This window comes from Heliangelus exortis, chromosome 5 (assembly GCF_036169615.1).
Source record: "Heliangelus exortis chromosome 5, bHelExo1.hap1, whole genome shotgun sequence".
In the NCBI taxonomy this organism is placed as follows: domain Eukaryota; kingdom Metazoa; phylum Chordata; class Aves; order Apodiformes; family Trochilidae; genus Heliangelus; species Heliangelus exortis.
Genome location: NC_092426.1, coordinates 2,224,785 through 2,245,583, shown reverse-complemented (window position 1 = coordinate 2,245,583; position 20,799 = coordinate 2,224,785). Strand labels below are relative to the sequence as shown.

The window sequence follows — 20,799 nt, the reverse complement described above, 5'->3', positions numbered from 1 at the left end:
TCTGTTTTCCACAACAGTAAAAGCCATTTCAATGGGCCAGATGCCATAAACTCACAGAGTGTGACAATCTTTTATTTCATATTATATTTTAATGTATTTTAATCCTGAGCACTGTGTCCATAGGTAGTTTTGGTTACCCTCAGCAAGCTTTGATGTGCCAGTATTTCTTGTAGAGATCCTGTTGGTGTGCAAGGCTCTGCAGCACTCAGGCACTGGGAGCAGTGGGCACCTTGTGGGCAGCTCCTGGAGGGAACTTCATGTCTGGACACTGATTCTGCCTGCTCTGCACTAGGAGGGACCAGAGAGAATCAGCTCCAGGCTGCAGCTTGTGCAGACGTTACCCATTCTGCTGCTGGGCATCACCTCCTGCAGAGGACAAGCTGACAGCCAGGGGTAAGAAAAGAGACTTCCAGTTATGCAGAGGCAGCCACATCTGGGACATCACTATGAAATCTTTCTTCTCTGCCCTGCCACCAAAGCCAGGAATTTGACTCAACTTGCTGTACTCTTGTGAGGGTCAATCATTTGCTCAGTTAGCAGGAGTGATGTGGATGCAGCTGCAGAGGTAAAGAATTCATTTAGTCTGTGTCAGCATACAGCAGAAATGTCTGCAAGGGCATGTCTAGGAGAGCCTGCTTCTCCCCAGGTAAAGCCACGTTCAGTTCCTCAGCTTTTACTTAAGCTCCACTTAAAACAAAGACAATGTGAGTCAAAGCATGAAGAACAGCAAAAAGGCCATAAATAATTTTATTAAATACATCGGCACCCAGTGACTGGGTGAGATTCCCAGAGAGCAAACAGCTCTCATTCCCACACCACCACACAGTGAGAGTGCACAGTGCTGCTGTCACAGCTCTGTCCCTCTTCCCACTGACATTGTGCAGTTTAATTTCTCTGCAACAAAATATCTGAAAACTTACTGATGTATTAACAGCTTCCTATAGAAAAAAAAAAATAATTTTTTTTCATATAGAAAAAAAAAAAAAATCACTGCACAGAAGCCCACCTGCTCTGGTGCTGATTCACCATATAGTTTAAGCTTAAAATCTAATTTCACAAAAGGCTGCAACCAGCTTTTCAGGCTGGATTAGGAGATCTGGGCTGGCTTCCATACCAGGAAATACAGTAGCAGCTACAACTTCATTTATGCAACACATGATAAATACTGTGAAACTGAAGACACCTCAGTGACGGGCAGCTGTGTTTATTCCAAATCCAGCTCCAGCTCCAGGTTTGGCAGTGCCTGCTGCAGGAGGTGAACAGTAGTTTCTTTCTGTTTTATTCCAGGAAGGTCACTCAGATACAGATATTCAAGGTTCCTGTAAGTATTTGAAAAGAAAAGTCAGCAACTACTATTTGACTTGACACTGAAGTTAGACAAAGAATTATTCTGCCATTGTTACTCTGAGTATTTTAAGATTCTAACAAAGGCTTTTTTCTGAAGTGTGTGCTTGAAGCTTTTAGCTCAGTAGAAGTTGTCCTACATAGCTTAAAAAGGGATCCTGGACTCTCTCCCCCCCCAGTGTAGAATCAAGGTGATCTTTAGTTCCTTATTCTCAAGCAAAACCCACCTCGTGTGCCAGGGAGCTGCACACAGGCACTGCCCTTGGAAAGGCTGTGTGCTGCCAGAAAGCACATGTCCTGCAGCAATCAGCACTGCCTGACTTCATGTGTAAATGGGGATGCTGGGCTCAACTCCAAGGACAGAAGAGCAGCTATGAATCCACATACTGCAGCAGGTGACTCTGGCCCTCCAGTGCTACCCAAATCCCTGCCCTCAGCCTTAAAAGACTGATTAATATGCATATGTTAATCCACATGTCTTTTCAGAGCTGTCTCTAACTACACCTGAAGGAACCTTTTCTGCAGTAGCAGCTGCTCAGGTCAGTCCCCAAACCCAGCCACCCCACAGTGGCAGAACATTCAGACTTCATCTCCTGAAGCAACAGAATCCCCAGGTGGTGACAGCCAGGGAGCAAGAGGAGCTCAGCAGCACACGTACGTCAGCTTGTGGAGTGCAATGACACCTTTGTCTGTGACATTCCCACAGGAGATGATCTGCATCTGGAGGAGACTCTTCTGCAGGTTCTTTGTCTCACTGAGCCTCTGCAGGCACTGGTCCTCTATGTAAATACACTTCTGCAGCTTGATTTCTGTGACATGTTCAAGACCATCTAGAGAGACAAAAATGAAATCTTGCTTCAGAATACCACCACCAACCTGTGCTCAGCAATCTCATTCTGTGCTCATTCTCATTCACCAGTTCAGTAGCTGCCTCCAAGACCACACAGGAACACCTTCCATCACACACAATGAAGCTCCAAAGTCCCTTTATGTAACCTCAAATATATGAAAATCCCAAGGTTTGTATCCTTTTGGTAAGATGGCAAGAGCTCTGACATGGCAAGCAGCAAAGAAAAAAAAAAAAGCTCTAAAGGTTGGGGAGATAAACAATGACTCTGAATTAGAAACATACTACTGCCAAGAAATTCAAGGCCCCTTGCCAATAAAAAAAGTAAAATGGTCTGCCCCCCATTTTTGTTTTGCATTACTTAAAGGAGATCTGAAACAACCTCTTTTTTATTTTGTAAGACACTGAAAGCTTGCTGCTTTTTTTCATCTTTGAAGCCCTCATAAATGCCTGGAGAATGAGCAGTATAACTTCACAGGCACCCAAAACATCACTTGATTTAGAAGATTATTTAAAGTAGTGCTTTTTGCTACCAACTACTTATCTATGAACTCAGTGCAACAGCAAATGCTTTGCTGCACTTCCTCAGTGCTACTGTCGCTTCAGACAAGGGCTTACGAAGTTCCCAATCTCCTTCTACTTCCCACCACACCTCCAGCAAAACCTTAGGAACTGCTGAATACTTGTAGAGCCATTTTAAGGGAAAAGAAACCCAAAATGTTCCAAAAGATTTCTCTGTATCTTTCTAAGGAACAAGAGGATGATCTGGCAACTGGTGCATTGACGCGGCCAAAAAGCGCTAGATACGGGCAGCCTAATTTTTCCACAGCTGTTGTCTACGTTACCCAAATAGTCAAATCCTCTGTACATGATGCAAGACTCAGTGGCATTGATTGCTTCTATCTTGTATCTCTCCACAGGGCCCGTGGGGAGGCCGTTGTAGTCCTGCTGCCACTTCTGGTAGCCCTGGAAGCGCACCAGGGCCCCGCAGCGCAGCAGCCACTCCGAAGCGGCTCTGTCAGGGCCAACGGCTTCGATGCGCTCGTAGTCCACCCTGCCAGGAGAGAGAGAGCACCCACAGGGGTTCTACAGGGTGGGACATTTATTGTCTTGATGAGAATAATGCTGCACAACAAATGCATTGCAAGAAGGCAGAAAAGGAAGATGTTACTGGCTGGGAGCGGTTTCTATATAATTATTTGGACTGTGGGTCTTAATCAGTCTGGCATAAGGTAGAAAGGGTTTTTTTCTTTTAAGACTTGTTTTAAATGGTACTTGTTTTTAGAAAAGAATACAATTGTGACTTGACTTAGGCATGCTGACCCTTCTAATTGTTCCCTCCCATACCTGTGTAAAGAGATAAAAAAACACCCTTCTCTACCCAGAGTAAGGTTTTACAACGATTGCAAATGTGCCACCCAAACATATTTTGATTATAGAAAACATGAACACTGCCTGCCACGAGTGTGTCATTCCTGAAGCCTTCTTCTCAAGAATTAGATTATTTCAAAAGGCAGACTTCAGCAACTAGTTAAAATCCTTGGGACTGCTCAGGAAAAGGTTCTCTTTCTCAGTCTGGTGAGGAATGCTAAAGGCAGACGCAGAGACGTCCCGCCTGGCTGAGCTTCCCACCCCGCTACAGCCATCGGATGCACCATGCAACCCTTTGCACAGAGCAAGAAGACAAAGCAAAACTATCAGCTACTGGCGCAAGCAGAGGGTTTTCCAGAGAAAGGCTTTTATCTGTCTAAAAGGAAAAGTGAAACCTTTGCGCGGCTGAAACGCAGCCTGAACAATAGGCTGCCGAGATGTTTTTCTAAGTCAAAGGGCACAGCTGTGCTTCTCGTTTATACGCAGTCACGGGTCAAAGGAAGGCTTGGAATTTAAGGAAAGAACCCCCATCCCAGCGTGCGTGGCCAACTCGGGGGAAAGGCCACAGGGAACAGGTACAAAACAACCCCTGCCAAGCATCAACACGCAGTCTGGGGGAAAGAGAAGTGCTGGCAGCAAGAAAACCTTGGCTCCTCGTCTGGGACTCCATTCTCTGTGTTTCACAAACTACACACCGAGACACCTGGGACCCGTGAACTGCCCTGTGCACACCGAACCCCTCTTACTTGTTGAAGACGGCATTCAGCCATCCCCAGAAGTTCCTGCAGGTGCCCGGCGGCGGCAGCTTGGTGAGGCTGCACCCCGGCCGCGCCAGCCTTACCAACACCACCATGTCCTAGAAGAAAAGGAGAGAAGGGAAACGCGGACACTTCTCTGGAGCCTCAGATCCCTCTTCCAAACAGCGGCTCAGGCACGGCTTCCACGCAAGGCCTAGGCGGGTGCCAGCGCAGCTGTTATGCGCTCACTGCGGGGGAACCCGTGAGGATCACCGCCATCAGGGGAGGCTCCGTCACCGCCTCAGGGCTCGCCCCACCCAGGGGCCTCTCCGCGACCCGGCGCTCCCGCGATGCCCTCCCCCCGGGGCTGCCCGCAAGGGACGACCAACCGAACCGTACCCAAAGGCCAACTCCCCCTCTCAGCCCTCCCCGGCCGCCCCTCACCGCGGAGGGGGAGGAGGAGGGGGCGGTGCTGGTCCTGGTCCCGTTCCCGCTGTGCCTCACCGCCCCAAGATGGCTGCGGCGGTGCTGCGGCAGCGGGCGGGCGGTGTTGGCTGCGTTGCGGCGGGGCTGTGGCAGGCTCAGAGCCGGCAGCGCAGGTGAGGCGGCGGGGTTGGGAGCGGGGGGCGGCCCTGCCTGAGCCCCGCTGCCTCCTTGGCGTGTCCCCGCAGCCCTTCCCGCACAGCGGGAGGGCGGCCATGACGGGGATGAGGACGGAGACCGTCGCCTTCCCCCTCAGAGCCGCGGCGGGAGGCGGGTCGGGGTGTCAGGGGGAGCTGCCAGGGAGGGCTTACGGCTGTGTCTGTCTCCTTGCAGCACTTTCGACGTGGCTGTGGTGGGTGCGGGAATCGTGGGGCTGGCCTCGGCCCGGGAGCTCGCCCGGCGGTACCCGTCGCTCACCTTCGCCGTGCTGGAGAAGGAGCAGGAGTTGGGTATGGAGTCCCCCTCAGCCCTGCGCTCGGGGTGACCCTGCGGCTGGCTGGCTGTCAGAGAGCTTTCCCGCAGCTTCTCCTGCAGTTCGCTTCCTCACCGAACCCCTCGGTGGTTCCTGAACACAGGTGGAAGGGGAAGCGCAGTTTTTGGGTGGGCAGGGAGCCGTTGGGAAAGCATCTGCAGCGGGTGATGGATTCCCTGTGAGAAGAGCAGCTTCGTTCCCCGGTGCCCCTCGGATTTCCCCTGACAGGGGATTCATTTTTTTTTTCCTCCCTTTGCCAAGGATACATCCTCCAGTGGAGAAGCAGAGCTGTCACCGGCCTGTATTCCCCTCTTAGGACTTCAAAGTTAAGAAAGACTGAACATTGTTGCTGGGGGTGTTGAAAGCAGCAGGTCTTAATGTCCCAGAGCTCCAGCAGCAGCAGGAATTTTCATGGAAAAGGACAGGGAGGGTGATTGACATCGACAGTGGTGGAGTCACCGACCCTGGAGGCATTTAAAAGGCATTTGGGAGTCAATATTTGAAGGAGAACTTGTTCAAATTATTTTAAGAAAAATATCTGTGTTATTTTAAACTTCTGTTTTACATAATTACAAAGAGGAAATAGCCACCTAATCCAGTCACCGTCCCTGGGGGGATTTAAAAGGCATTTGGACCTGGTCCTTAAGGACATGGTTTAGTAGTTAGATTATGGTGTTGGTCAAAGGTTGGACTGGACGAGCTTGGAGGTCTCTTCCAACCTGAACATTCTGTGATTCTGTGACTCGAGAGAGGAGCAGTGGAGGTTGCAAAGGGACAAGAGCAGGTCTGGTCTGGATGAGCTGAGGATGGTGCCAGGATGGCTTTTTGGTGGGACTTGAGGAGAAGAGGGACAGCAAATAGTGATGGTTGGAGAGAGGGAGAGCTGGGATGTAGAGATATACTTAAAAATTTCCAGGATTTGCTGTTCTGGGCAAAGTCTAAACCTGGCAGTTAAATGCCACAGTCTTTTGCCCCATGTTCCTGCATATCCCTGTGTGTGCTGTGTGAGGTGCTCCCATTGGCATGGGAGGTTGAAGGTAAAGAATTATCACAGGGATGACTGGGAAAATATCACAAGCTGTTGATCCAGCTTTAGCTGGAGCAAAAGGCTCAGCTCCCAGTGTTGCCTGCTGACATGGGAAATCCTGAGGGACTCTGGCACCTGGGCATCTGCCCTGGCTTTGAAATAAGAAAGAATGAGCTCTGCTGTTTCACTGAAAGCTCCTCTGCTTTGCTCAAGTACAAGCACAGGTTCACCACAAGCAGTTTTTTCACACCAAGTACTTACTGCTGATACCAAATCACTTGGGGTAGGTAGGAGCAGCCCCAAGGGAGCACATTAACAACCAACTCAGAATGAGACCTGTGACCAAAGCTCTCTGTGGAAATAGCTTCACCAGCCAGGCTGTACATTGCTCTTGAGGTGTTGCATGTATGATGGAAAGTGGCTTTTTCCCCCCCGGGATGAGACATGGAAGAAGTCCTTAACAATTGTGTGAGTGCAAAGCAGGGGTTACCTTTGGGAGTCAATATTTGAAGGAGAACTTGTCCAATTTATTTTAGGAAAAAATATCTGTGTTACTTTAAACTTCTGTTTTACTTAATTACAAAGAGGAAATAGCCACCTAATCCAGTTTGCAAATATTTGAAAAGCCTACCAGTGCAAAAAGATGGGGGATTGCACAGACATTATGTTAGATGGGGCCTTTAAGGATACCTTTAATTTTAAAAAATTATTTTCTGAAAATAAATTAGCATGTAAAATGTTGATTGATTGGCCTGCAGTTCTAGCTCTTGGAACAAAAACTTGTGGGTTTTGTCTTTTTTTTTTTCAGTTTCTCCTGTTGATTCAACACACTGCAAGCTGTGATGGTTTATTATTAACTAGGTCTTGCTGTGTCAGTATTTTTCTAGCCTTTTGAGACCCAGGGAGGAGTTGTGTTTGTTATGCAGTTACCTTATTTGAGCATCTTTTGTGATTTGGGGCAGGACCTCAGATTGCTCACTCCTCTGACAGCTGAAGTAATTAAGGTATGAACCAGTTGCTGGAAAATGGATTTTAGTAATGTATTTTTCTTTCTATTTAGCTCATCACCAGAGTGGACATAACAGTGGTGTGATTCACAGTGGAATTTATTACAAACCTGGATCTCTGAAAGCTAAGCTGTGTGTGGAGGGTGCAGCCCTCTGCTACGAGTACTGTGACCAGAAGGGAATACCATATAAGCAGTGTGGGAAGGTATAGGAGCTGCTGTGCAGTTTTTACTTTACCTTTGGAATCTGAGACCCTATAATGTTACCTTACTATGTATAGCACAGGCTTTCTTGGGGTCTTTTTCCCAAGAGAGGAGTTGCTACAGCACTTAGAACCCTCAGGATGCCTTTTTGTTTTCTTCTTGCCAGCAACTCAAATAGTTTCCTTTTAGAAAATGATAGAATCATAGAGTGTTGTTTTTGTTTTTTTTTTTCGGGGCCTGAATAATAATTTTCCTTATCTGGGGGCTGAACTGAAGTAGCTCAGGTGTCAAGGTTAATGGTGGAAGGTTTCATGGTGAAAGCCAAGCACCATGGAGGGGCACTTGTGTAGTTCCAAGGAACATAAAGGCTCTCATGATGTTCCTGCCATACTTCTTGGCATATCAAGCTCTGAAAGGGCTCCATGACTTGAAAATAGCTCCAGATGTCACCCAGCTCCATGCATTTATGCCATGTTACATCCAGCAAACACAACCTGAAATACTGAGGACTGAAGAGTGGCTGTTCTGATTCAGCCTGGGGTCTGGCCAGCCCTGTATCCCATTTCTGGAAGTGTCTGTTGAACATAGACCCAGGGAGGAATGAGAACAGGGCAAGCAAATCATTAATTCTCCCAACTTCCATCTGTTTTCAGCTCAGGTTATTTTCTGAGCCTGATCTGTTCTGTCTGTAGTGGCTCTCAATGGATTTCTCTTCAGAGTGTTATTCAATTAAAAGTTTTTGCATCAGTGCATACTTTGATGAGCATCAAAGTTGATGTGGGGATCAACAACCCACTGCATCAAGAGTGCCATCATTTGGAAACTGCCTGCTAGAAGCTTCATCTGATGGCCCCTAGCCCTTATGTTATGGACAATTGATCTGTGTTGACACTAAGTTGCACCTAATTTTATATTCCCTCCCTCAAAGTCATCCTTCCCAGGTGGTCAGTCACAGTCTGCTCAGTCACTCCTCCTAGAGAAGCTGTTCCCACCATGTCTGCATTCTCTGCACCATTTTGACATCTTTGGCACAAGATGAGAACCACAGCTGCATTCAGCATTCAAGGTGTGGTCAGAGGCTGGATTTTTGCAGTCACATAGTAGAGTTCTCTATATTATCCTGTATCCTTCTCCTAGGTGTTCTCAGCATTCAGTTTTCACCAGGCATTTAGCTGATGTTCCCATAGGATTGTTTATCTGACCCCAAGATCCTGATTGATAACTTTGAACTTGGATTCCATTATTTTATACCTGAGGCTAAGACTGCTTTTTCTGTGATCATCATTTCACATTTATCTGCATTGGATCTCATATGCCATTTTGTTAGCCTCTTGTTCACCTCTGAAGGTCCCTTTGCAGTTCTTTACAGTCACCTCTTCTCTGAACCACCTCAAGTCACATCCAGTCAACCCTCACCCCAGCAGTGCCAAGGCCACCCCTGCCCCATGTCCCTCATCCCCACATCTCCAGGGCTCTGAAACCCCTCCAGGGATGATGGGGACTCCAGCCCTGCCCTGGGCAGCCTGGGCCAGGCCCTGACAACCCTTTCCAGGGAGAAATTCTTCCCCAGCTCCAACCTAAACCTCCCCTGGCACAACTTGAGGCTCTTTCCTCTTCTCCCATCCCTTGTTCCTTGGGAGCAGAGCCCGACCCCCCCTGGCTCCAACCTCCTCTCAGGGGCTTGCAGAGAGCCAGAAGGTCTCCCCTCAGCCTCCTCTGCTCCAGGATCAACACCCCCAGCTCCCTCAGCTGCTCCTGGGCAGACTTCTGCTCCAGACCCTTCCCCAGCTCCATTCCCTTCTCTGGACACACTCCAGCCCCTCAATCTCCTTCTTGTCCTCAGGGGCCCAGAACTGAGCCCAGGATTTGGGGTCATAAACCCCAAAGGCTCATAAACACCTCTGGCAGCATGATCCTAGCTCTTAACAATGCAGTGCAGCCCCCATCTGCTGTGACAAGCAGCACTTCCAGCCCTTCTGCCTCAGCACTTGCTGGGAGCTGGGTGCAGATCCCTCCCATTTCTGGGGTGCAGAGAGATCCCTGGATTTGGGCAGTGTTGGGCAGTGGTTAGCCTGGCCTGGATGTGCTCAGAGCTGTGTCCATGCTGTGCTTCCTCCAGTGCAGAGCTGGTCACAAGATGGCACTGTGGACTTGTGCAGCCATACACCTGGAGTTGGGAGCCTGCTCTTCACTCAGAGCACCCAGAGGATGCCAAGAGAGCAGAATTACTCTGTAGGAACCAATTTGAGCTTGGGCAGAGCTAGCATTGACCCAGCAGCATTGCTGGTCCTTTGCTGACACTCATTTTGTGTTCTCTCACCTTGCCTCCCCCAGCAGTGTTTATTCCAGGGATGATGTTGAGGCTTTATGGTTTGTTTTCCCTGGAGTGCCTTCCTGTGGTGTCAAACCTGAGCTGGGCCTGGCAGCAGGATGGGCTGGGCTTTCCTGGCACAGATAATTCATAGCCTGGATGAATCTCTGGTGGTAGCTGTGAGCTCACTACATGAAGTGAAGCAAAGCTGGTATAGTTGAGTTGAGGCACCATGTCAGGACATGTCTTTATGTCTCATGTTGTGGCTGCTTGAGTTTTGTACATCTTGAGGTAAATTGAGATTGCTTCAGATTTGCTCATCTGGAGTGAAATTAAGGTTTATTTTGAAAGCATCCCAGTGTCTCTTTAGAGCCATACTCTCACGTTCAGATTTCTAGTCTCATGGTATTTTTAGCCAATATTGTCCATTGATTCTAACATAAACTACAGCTGAACATTTGTTTTTCACCATCATTAATATATTAGTGCTTCCTCAGTAATAGCAGGTACAAATAGAATCTTGTGCAACTAATGGCACAAACCACATTCCCCCTCCCTTGATTTATAGCTCAGTGCTCACTCATTCACTGCTGCTTGCTTGTTAGCTTGGGCTTGATGCCAAACCTGAGCTGGATTTGTGTGTTTTGCTCACTGGTTTGCTTTCTTACCTTCTTTTCTGAAGCTGATTGTAGCTGTTGAACAAGAGGAAATCCCAAGACTCAAAGCTCTGTATGAAAGAGGGCTGCAGAACAATGTCCCAGGTCTGAAGCTGATTGGACCAAAAGAAATCCAAGCAAAAGAACCCTTCTGCAGGGTAAGGGATTTATAGGAAAACATCGTGATGCCATCTAGTGTGATAAAAAATACGTGAAAACCTGAGCCTTTTTGGTATAAAGATAGTACCACATCCCTCAGAAACAAAAAATTCTACAGGCTGGGCTTGAACCTTGCTAGGACAGGCCTAAGCTGTTGTCTAACTCAGAGGAGACTTTCTGAGCTGCAGTGCCATCAGTGTGGAGATGTTACCTCTGAGCCTCACAGGAGGTGTTGGCAGCAGCCATGGAGCAGGTGGAACTCCCAGGTGACCATTTGAAGCTGGAGTCACATAGTCCCTGGTGCAAAAGAAGGAAATACTGGCTGAAGCCAGGGCCCTCCAGACGTGTTTATGCTGTAGTTACACCACCACTTAATCCACCAGAAGTAGTTGGCACCAGATTAGTTGTCAGCAAACACAAAATGCTGGAGCTGGCACGTGGAGAAACGAGCAGCCCAAGGGTGGGGAGACAGCAGCACTCCTTTCTTCATGGCAGTGCACATTATTCCAGATGAAATACCCTTTGTAGGGAAAACCAAAGTCCAGAGACACCCCCTCAGTGCCCTGCTGTGTCTCATTGCTGTTCCAGGGGCTGATGGCCCTGGATTCTCCATACACTGGCATTGTGAATTACAAACAAGTGGCTCAGTCCTATGCTGAAGACTTCCAGGAAGCAGGTGGGACCATCTTGACTGATTTTGAAGTTACAAACATGGAGATGGGTCAAGAAAGTTCTTCAGAAAATGAAGATGGTAAGGTGGTTTTTTTGCCCTTCATTGCTGAAGTCCTGCCAAAGATTTTGTTCAGGACACATTGGCTTTAACTGAATTAATGTTTCTGAGCCTTTATGTTGTGTAGGGAAGAAACAAAAGGCAAAACTATGTTAAGAGTATCTAGCAAGCTTATGGTTTTTTTTCTCAACTGATTTGTCTTTTCCTTCAAAAAAGAATGATTTAATTTTTTTTTAGTCCATTTCATTCAGTTAATACTGATGGAAGAAAACAACAGTGAGACAGTAGCTTGTTCTCTCTATTAGAATCAGATTAAGCTGAGTTTTGATTCTGTATTCTTGTGATAGTGCTTCTTGTTATCCTGGAATGCAGGTTGGATCAGTGCTGGTACACATAGGGAAGATTAAAAAAAAAAAACAAGATAAATATGTCCAGCATTAACTCAGTTATGTCCAGCAATGTCAGCTATGTTGCTTCAGAGCTTGGAGAGCTTCCAGTGGAAGAAAACTTAATGGGAACAAGTTGCTTGTTCAGTCAGTTTCCTATTAATTCCTTCTCTTGTCCAATTCTATTACAGGGCTGAAACACCCAGTTGTTGTTAGGAGCTCAAAGGTAAGAGCTAAGCTGAAGGTTTAATTGCTTAAGAGAAAGCTATTTTTTCCTTTTCTTACAAATTTCTGTTGAGTCCTGGTGGATTAATCCACTACCTAAAAAGTTAAAAAGATTCTGCTCAATCATACTATCACTGGACTGCTTTTATAAAACAACTGCAATCAACTCCAAAGGATATGAGCACACTCAGATTTTACTGTGTGCTGGAATAATAATGAAAGGAAAACTTTCTCCTTCTGCTACCTGACTTATGTTTGACTGTGTATGTCCCTTATCTTCAACTGTGTATGTCCCTTATCTTCTTTATTTACACATTCTGACACTGCTTGTTCCCAAGAACTCCTTTTATGACTTATCCATTTGGTGAGAAACACCTACTTTCATGTTTGCTTTAGCTCTATGCTATCTATAAAAATGATAAGGAAGCATTTAGAATCATTTTATCATCAGAAAGGCACAAACTAATTGATTAAAATGGGTGCATGTGCTGGTGTCATTCCTGCAAGTCAGTTCATGTTATGCAGGAAATGTAGCTGGGACCTTTTCACCTTCAGGAGTGAATATCTGGACTCTTATTTGGGAGGGAGAAAAAAAAAGACCAAAAAAACCCTAAACCCAACCTCACTCTCCCTCAGTAGTTTTTAAAGTTAGTGCTGCTGCTTTCTTGTTCTATTTCTGCTCTTTGATTAAAAAGGAGCTTCCAAAATCTGTTAGATTCTCTCACCAAATATTGCTTTATTTTATTTTGCTGTTTTTTATGCAAACATTTTAGTATTTCTGTGATTTTATGATGTGGAAACAAATACTGTGAGCTATAGAGATAAATAACAGCTTGTAAACCTGGAGGTAGGCTGAGAATTGATGAAGTTTTCTTTTTCTATTCTTTTTTTTTACTTCCCCACCCCTTTTCTTTGAAGATTCCCTTCCTATCCAATAATTTGCCATTTTAGGATACTTCATCTCCAGGGAATTAAGGAGAATATTATCAAGAATTAAATGAAATTATTAACTGTATCTGCCTCCTTTTGGAAATATCATTGGTTTTCTTTCTGGTATCGACTAATTTTTTTTCCAGGGCTTGTAGGTGATGAATGAGTTATTTTTTATAGTAGATACATTGAATTTCTGTGTGGTTTGTTTTGCTTTTTCCCCACAGGGTGAGGAAATCTACTGTAGGCACATTGTGACCTGTGGAGGACTGTACTCAGACCGCCTGTCAGAGATCAGTGGCTGCAGCCCTGAGCCTCGGATTGTTCCTTTCCGTGGAGATTATTTGGTGCTAAAACCAGAAAAGTGCTACATGGTTAAAGGAAATATTTATCCAGTATGTACTCTTGTTTATCTATCACTCTAGAAGCTGCTAAAACTATAGAAAAAAGGGAAATGTTACCTGCTTATTTCTGTTAGGCTGCAAATAGGGGTGCTTTTTGACAAGACAAAGAATTATTTTTGTTAATTCTTGAGGCATCCAGGTGGAAGTACCTCCCAGTCATTTCTTTGTTTGTTTCTGTTTTTATTGGTTTTGTTTCTCTTCCTTGTTTTGTTTGTTTGGTTTTTTTAATAGGAATGAAACATTTAGCATGATAGCCACGTGCCCACAGAACTCTTTCTCCTGTATTTTATAAAATAAATCTTTATGGTAGGAAACAACAGTAGATAATTCATCAGTTGGATGCAGGGTTTAATCTTGTGTGCTAAAGCACAGAGTTAGGTATTTGCCTCTCAACTTCATCTTTGAATTAGCTTTACTTTGCAGACCAATCCAGGATCCTCTCTTAGGATGGGAAGGAGAAAATGGCTGGGATGTGAGGGTGCCTTCCAGCCTGGTTTCATGGCTGGGTAAGAACAGGTTGTATCCTTTGTCAGTTTTTTGGCATGGCCAAATTGCTAATAAGATTAGAAAACTGCAGAACTCTTAGTGATATGTTACAAGGAATGTAATGCAGTTTGTGCAGTGGTTGCACCAGGCTTTGGAGGTATTAAAAGCTTTTTTTAACTGGAAAAATTGTTGTAGCAATAGGGTTGTTTTTTTTTGAGAAATACCCAATACTTTTCAGACAATAGCACAGTTGTCTCTGTAGTCACCTTTTCTAAATATCTCAAGCTCTTGAAGTGCCAGGGCATGAAGAGGTGTGTTTAATATTTGTATCTGCACATAGACAACTTGGTTTTGTTTCAGCCTTCACACACACTTAGGCTCTGTTCCATTTTAAAACAAAAGAGAAACTGTGGATACTTATTAGCATTAGCAGGCTTGCTAACTTTCTCTTGTTTTGGGCAAAACAGGAATGCTTGAGGTTTTCCTAATATTTTATAAGCTATTTTATTATGGTATAATTACTGCTGGTGAATAGCATTAGTATGTCCTTGGTTTTGTTGTGGGTTGATTTATACCCTGAGAAATCATGGGGGCTTTTTTTTTTTTTCCTTTCTGTTGTTTTGTTTTTACCTGGGGTTGGTATTTGGCCCTGTCCTGTTCTTCAGTGTTAAATTAGTGACCTGTAATAACTGCATAATTAACAGCAGGAGAACCAGCACAGGACCTAACTGTCTGACTCAAATTTTGTTGTACTGATTAGAAATGGCAAATTTATTGCCTTGCTCACTTGTTCATTTACAAATAGTTGTTTCCTTTTGGGGGGAGGACAGCTTTACAGTGTTTGGGGTTGGTTTATTCTTCTCTCACACAACAAAATGGAAATGTCTGTAGTTTTCCTCTTCACAGATGTTTTTGTTGACAAGTTGGCAAAGTCAGCAGATGAGTTTGTTGACTCGGGTGGTTGGGTGGCTGTTTCTCTGACCTGGTTTGTAGCAGCTGCAGTAATTTTGTATCCTGCTTTAGGTTCCCAATCCTCGGTTCCCTTTTCTGGGATTTCATTTCACCCCAAGAATGGATGGCAGTGTTTGGCTTGGTCCTAATGCAGTGCTGGCCTTTAAGAGAGAGGGCTACAAATTGTTTGACTTCAGCACTGGGGATTTTTTAGATGCTGTAATGTACAGGTAATGTCTTCCTTTCTGCTGAATGTGGCTTTTAAATGTCAGCTTGGGGCTCTGTGGGAGCTCATTCTTGTCAAAAAGAAAACTTTTGCCAAGTTTTTTGGTGTGTTTAAAGACAGTCATTCTAGTAAGGGGGGACTTCTCTGAGACACTCAACTTCAGGTGATGTAACCATCAAATTTTCATCAATTACCAAGACATGTCACAGCTGGTCTGAGAATGTGTGGCTGCTCATCAGAGGGTACTGGTGAGCCATGTTGCTATTAGTGCAGCTCTTCCAGGTCTGGTTGTGGTCCAAATGCAGTGTAAAGTTTTAAACAACCTAGAAAATGAGATTAAAATGCTTGCAGAGGATGATTGGAAGAGAGAACATAGAGTGGTTTGAATCACCATGTTAAACTTTTATCAGGCCATCAATACATGTTGAAAAAATGTCCAAGTGCAAGAAAATACACTAAAGACCACGAGTGCAGGCCAGGAAGCTGTCTTAGGAAACATGTCAGAGGCAATAGGAATCATTGATAAAACTGTAGACATAAATGAACAAAAATAAATGAACAGAATGTCTGTAGAAGCTGAGTGAAATCTTGGTTCTCTGTGAGGGGCTTGAAGGACCATTGCCAAGTGCTCAATTATAGAAATTAGGCTTGAAAAAGAATGTGAAAATATTGGGGAGGATCCAAGGAGGGCTGAAAAGCAGGTCAGGGAACTGCAAAATAGCTTTCTGGCAAGCAGCTCAACTACATTCTGTTTATTAAAGAGTTGAAAGCACTTTGATCATTGTCTATAGATTTTTATACGAGAAGAGGAAAGCAAAGCAAGCAAACAAGATTTACATAGACACAGCAAGTTGCTCTGACTGAAAGCTAAGAGTTTTAGGAGTGTGCTGGTCTTTTCAGAATGTTTGTGGAGAAGAGTCCCCAGCAGCACATCTGTTTGCCCTCATGCATGTGGGGTTTCAGCCTCTTACTATTTGACTGGGCCAGAGAAAAATCCTGGACATAGGAAGGACTGGAGTGCAGAGTTAATTCACAAGAAAGATGTAAATGCAGTGCTGCAGCTTTGTGAACAAGGTTTGTTAAAGCAGGGAAACATATTTCTCAAGCATGGTTGGGTTGCTGGGGTTGGGAACTTTTGCCCTGTAACTGCATTCTTAGTGCTAGTTTGACAGGGCTGCAGTTATCATGGATGATTTTTTTGGTACTGAGGTTGGTTTTTTCCTCTCTCCAGTGGGTTATGGAAGCTTGTGCTGAGAAACTTGTCTTATGGACTGAGTGAGATCTACAGAGCAGTTTTCCTTAGTGCACAAGTGAAGCAGCTTCAGAAGTTCATCCCTGAGGTCACTGTCAATGATGTATTCAGGTAATGTTGCTTGTTAGTAACAAACAGTGCCTTGCTAAATCCCTTTTTTTTTTTTTTTTTTTTTTTTTAACAGTAGCAAATGCAATTTACTTCCTCCATCAAAATGTGTGCCCAAAGCACTGAAGTGTTTAGATATTTCCTACAGGAAGGTCTTTTATATTGTGCTTGCTTGTGTTTAGGCAAGTTTGATGAATATTTATGTGACTTTCTACACTATCCATGTGCTGGAATTCATGGTTGGGATGTATTCACTAAAAAGAAAAAAGTCTTTATCCTAGTGGCACATTCAGTAACCTGAACACTTCTTTTTCACAAAGAAAACAAAACATTAATGAAGTTCAGAGGAGAAGCCAGACTGAGTTGCTGCTGAGTGAATATTGACTTAGTTTAATCATCTCAGTAAAAGTGTACTCAGGTTCTTCCTGTGCAGAGGGAGAAACTAATTCAAAGGAGTTTACAAGTGCTAAGGAACTGAAGAGACTTGTGAGGAAAGATGAGGTATTTAATTGCATGGAGGTGGGTTTAACTGTCCAAACATTTGTAGGGAAGAAAATCTAGAGTATGAAAAGCTCAGGCATGGTAACAGGGAGTTACTCATCTCAGGCAGTACATACCACTGGCATGAAATTGATGTGGCTTGTGACTTCAAAACAAAGGGTTTCCTTTTGGAAAAGACAGGGCACACACACGTGTGTGTGTGTGTGTGTGTGTGTGTGTGTGTGTGTGTGTGTGTGGAGGAGAGTAACTTCACAACCAGGAAAGACAGAGAAGATCCTGTGCTTGGCTACCTGCCCTTGTTTTATGGTAAAACACTTGTGAGGACATCTCCCAGTCTTCTCTAGAAGTGTTAAACTTCCCTGCCCTCTCCCCAAAGCCTGTCAGGGCTTTGACTCCAGTTTGCCTTCCGTGTTTGCCTGGGCACCTTCACAAGGTCAGAACACAATTGATTCTCTGACTTCAGAAAAGATTTCCTTTCTAATGTTGAGCTCCACCTCTTTTTTTCTTTGTTTTTTGCAGGGGTCCATCTGGAGTGAGAGCTCAGGCATTGGACAGTGATGGGAATTTGGTAGATGACTTTGTATTTGATGGAGGCAGTGGAGATATTGGAAGCAGAATCCTTCATGTCAGAAATGCCCCTTCTCCTGCTGCTACCTCCTCCCTTGCCATAGCAAAAATGATTGCAGATGAAGTGAAGAGAAGATTTGAATTGTGACTGATTTGATGGGTGTAGTGCAGTTTTTACCCCTCTTGTATGTGTAGCAGCTTGTCTGCACTGGATGAACCCTGCATCCTTTAATGACAAAGAGAAAACAGGCAACGTGGTGCTTGCAAGACCAGCATTTGAAATGTTTGCCATTGCCAGCTCACAACTTTCCAGCTTGATGAATAAAGGAGTTAGGGTGCTTGGTAAGAGCTGGTGGGGTACCACCATCTGCAAGAAAGAAGCAAACAGCTTCTTGTCAAGGTTTGTTCTGAGCAGGAGCAGCCAGTGCCAGGCACAGCTGTGAGGGTTTCCCAGGACCACAGTGGATCATGAGGTGGAGCAAGAAGAGCCCCTGTGGTGGGGTTGCCTCCATGAACTTCCCATGCTTCTGCTCCAAACATTGCCTCCTCCTCACTCTCTGGAGGAGGTGGTTGGTGCTCTGAAAAACCACAAGCATGGGGTGGTTCTCTGTGTGGTTTCTCTCTGACTCCCTTTAAATTGGAGTCTGCAGTTCCTAATCTTACATTATAGTAATGGAGATAGAAGGATAAACCCTGCATAAGGGTTCTGCTGATATGTAATTAAGGGCTTTATCAGAGACTGAAAACAATATTCAGAGTCTTCTGCATGAATGTAGAGTATTTCAGAGACAAATAAGCCTAATAAGGGATTACCAAATCCAAGCCAATTCAGATATGCAATTCAGATACACTATCTGCTCACTGTATCTATTTTTTTAATAGAGCTGAAATTAAAATGTATCCTGAAAGAGTAATTTTTCATTTAAGTTAAATCTCAGAACGCAGCTCTGATCAGAAACTACTTCAGTGGTTTGGGGTTGTAATGTTGGTTGGTTGGGTTTTTTTTTTTTCTTTGAATACTGGTGATGCAAAAGGAGCTTATCTTTGTACAGCATGTTGAGCAATCCAGTGGAAATGGTCTTTTGTAAAAGCAAATGTGAAGGGAGGGAAGCTCCTGAAACCTGTCTCCATTGAGTCATGTTGTATTCTGCTTCCCTTGGAGCCCAAACAGCAGTGAGTCAGGCAGGCTTCCCATTCCTCACATGGCTGGCAAGGGGGGAGCTGAGAAAGTGCTGGTTGCCCTCCTAAATTCTCACTGATACTTGAAGTTTTATTAAGTGCACCTGGAAGAGAAGTCTGTGCAGAGAAAGTGCTTTACACAGAGATGTTAAACACATTGGGTACTGAGCTAAGTGACTGTCCTGCTGTGTTCTGCCTAATTGCTACAAAAAAGAATTATGTGGCCCCAGGGACAAAGTACTTGAGAATAGTTTTAAAGCAGATGTTCACAGGATGTTGGGTAATACAGATAATTGTGGGTAGTTTGCTACCAGGCAATTTGCCATACTGTTGTTTCAGTTTGGGTTTGTTGGTTTTTTTTTAAAAAAAAGTTACTTTCTGCACTCCTCTGACATTCATCAGGGAATGTGTTACCATAGGAGGTCAAGTGTGCTAGCTGGTTGTTTGGTTTTGTTTTTTTTTTTTACTGTACACAGCTGAGCTGCTTTTTGGGAGAGACAGGACTTAATCTTTCCTTATTTTTTTTATTTTTACTCCTGGTGACATCTACTTGACCAGAAAAGCAATTCCCATATAAGGGCAACTTAGAAATTGAAATAGCTGGCTTTAAGTAAAAGCTTTTGTCATTTTTCTTAGCCACAATAACACTAGACAGAGATTCAGGTATTCCAGATGCTGAAATGCTGTGTGGCTGTGGAAGTTACATCTTCACAATGGAACAATCATATCTTCACTCCCTGCCAGAAGTGTTGCCAATCAACAGTAAATAGTACAAAAGGATTGCAAAAGCAACTTCCTCCCACACGAGGTGTGGCCCTAACATGTATTAACAGAATAAAGAACATTAAAATGTAAAGCAGTCACCTACTATGATGAATCTTAAGTCAGCACATTTAGCTGTGCAGCCTGCTGTGCTTTTTACTCTCAGGAGGTGATTATTTTGGGATAGAGTTTAACTGAATCTTTTAAATTATGAATCTTTAAGTAGCATTCTGTGAAATATTTATATTTTTAGAGATAGATATAAACCTTTTTTAAGGGAATAATGTTAGAGAATTGGGATAATGGGGTTTCCTCCATGAATCTTGTTGCCCACAAATTGTGAAAATGTATGAATTTATTTTCTAAAAGGGTCTAACTAAACAACTAACTAAAGGCTTAAGTGTGCCTTTTCCTATTATGATTAAAACTACATCGTGTGGATTATTTAAAATTGCTGTAAGATCTGTGTATTTCTTCTGACTTACAGAAAAGTTTCACTAGTATGTGCTCTATAATGTAGTTTATAGCTCTATATAATAGAAATTACTTTCTGGGGGGACACACAAACATGACCAAACTTGCCTTCCTCAAGTATTAGTATTTTATCTGTGCTTATCAAACTGCAGAGCTTTTCTTGACACAGGGATGCAGTGGACTGAGCTGGTCTTGAGCCTGATCTGGACCTCTAGTGGTGTGTGGAATGGTAATTCTTGAAATTCTGAATAAATGCATTGGCACAGCTTTGGACAAACCCAATTTATTCCCCCAAAAGTGTACTCTAAGGTCAGTCCTAAACTCTGGGAAGAGTGTGGCATGTTGTAGTTCTTATCAAAACCTTTAAGAAAAAAAGAAAAACGAAAAAAAAGATGATGCAGTGCCCTGCCAACTCACGGGATGGTTGCTCTTGGATGGTTGTTCTTGGGAAACTGAGCTGCTCTATGGCACTTGATTCCATCTGCTCACCACTGCCACACCTCGGAGCAGTTCAGGATGTCCGGAGAACAGCGGAATGTCACAACCTGTAGAACACGGGTGCTTTAGGATTGTGGAGGTTGGGATAAAGCTCTTGGTGAGGGGTTCACCCAGCCAGAACACCTTCCAGAGCAGGAATCCTGGCTGGCTGAAATGCTGGGGTTGTGGAGCTGGTAACCGAGGTTACCTTGAAGCTGCACTGGGGATGAATGACCACCTTCTTCTTGGCCATGGTTTGGGGTTGATGAACAAGTGTCTTCCCATTGAAATAAATATTTTGTTGGAAACCTCCCAGGCTTGCTCTGGTGTGGTGGGAAGGTTAAGACTTCCAGAGGAAAAGGAGCTGTCAGTGCCTCTGCAAGCGCTGGAAATCTGTCCTAACCAAGGATCACTGCTGGCAGGGAGGAACTTGGATTTCTGATTTAATTTACCCACTCCCTTTGTAGATAAGTCTTAAAAGGGGAGGGAGAGAGGGGGGGGGAAGTATAAAAAGCATGAGGTTT

At 44.4% G+C, this 20,799-nt stretch overlaps 2 protein-coding genes across 6 annotated transcripts; one reads left to right on the top strand and one right to left on the bottom strand.

The window, feature by feature from the left end:
• Positions 1-717: 717 nt before the first annotated feature.
• DMAC2L (distal membrane arm assembly component 2 like) lies at positions 718-5,233 on the bottom strand. 2 transcript variants are annotated; one of them, XM_071745116.1, is made up of 5 exons: positions 5,094-5,233; positions 4,309-4,418; positions 3,037-3,245; positions 2,003-2,174; positions 718-1,319 (listed from the first exon to the last, which is right to left on the bottom strand). In XM_071745116.1, exons 2-5 carry the CDS (start codon positions 4,413-4,415, stop codon positions 1,205-1,207), a joined length of 603 nt encoding a protein of 200 aa, XP_071601217.1. In that variant the 5' UTR covers positions 4,416-4,418; positions 5,094-5,233; the 3' UTR covers positions 718-1,204. The 2 variants fall into 2 exon arrangements, with proteins under 2 accessions (XP_071601217.1, XP_071601219.1); XM_071745118.1 differs by lacking the exon at positions 5,094-5,233 and adding an exon at positions 4,699-4,803.
• L2HGDH (L-2-hydroxyglutarate dehydrogenase) lies at positions 4,405-20,075 on the top strand. 4 transcript variants are annotated; one of them, XM_071745110.1, is made up of 10 exons: positions 4,769-4,898; positions 5,116-5,231; positions 7,342-7,493; positions 10,485-10,616; positions 11,206-11,368; positions 11,925-11,959; positions 13,116-13,283; positions 14,802-14,959; positions 16,187-16,318; positions 17,336-20,075. In XM_071745110.1, the coding sequence occupies exons 1-10, from the start codon at positions 4,813-4,815 to the stop codon at positions 17,529-17,531; spliced, it is 1,338 nt and encodes a 445-aa protein (XP_071601211.1). In that variant the 5' UTR covers positions 4,769-4,812; the 3' UTR covers positions 17,532-20,075. The 4 variants fall into 4 exon arrangements, with proteins under 4 accessions (XP_071601212.1, XP_071601211.1, XP_071601214.1 ...); XM_071745111.1 differs by lacking the exons at positions 5,116-5,231; positions 7,342-7,493 and having other exon boundaries at positions 4,405-4,898; XM_071745113.1 differs by lacking the exons at positions 4,769-4,898; positions 7,342-7,493 and having other exon boundaries at positions 5,118-5,231.
• The last annotated feature ends 724 nt before the right edge of the window (positions 20,076-20,799 follow it).

Excerpts from the sequence above, each read along its gene's own strand:
- L2HGDH (XM_071745110.1), top strand. The coding sequence starts at position 4,813 with ATGGCTGCGGCGGTGCTGCGGCAGCGGGCGGGCGGTGTTGGCTGCGTT. Across the intron at positions 5,232-7,341 it reads GGAGAAGGAGCAGGAGTTGG|CTCATCACCAGAGTGGACAT; the intron begins GTATGGAGTCCC and ends CTTTCTATTTAG. Across the intron at positions 11,960-13,115 it reads TTGTTGTTAGGAGCTCAAAG|GGTGAGGAAATCTACTGTAG; the intron begins GTAAGAGCTAAG and ends TTTTCCCCACAG.
- DMAC2L (XM_071745116.1), bottom strand. The coding sequence starts at position 4,415 with ATGGTGGTGTTGGTAAGGCTGGCGCGGCCGGGGTGCAGCCTCACCAAG. Across the intron at positions 3,246-4,308 it reads CTGAATGCCGTCTTCAACAA|GGTGGACTACGAGCGCATCG; the intron begins GTAAGAGGGGTT and ends CTCTCCTGGCAG. Across the intron at positions 1,320-2,002 it reads ATTGCACTCCACAAGCTGAC|GAACCTTGAATATCTGTATC; the intron begins GTACGTGTGCTG and ends AAATACTTACAG.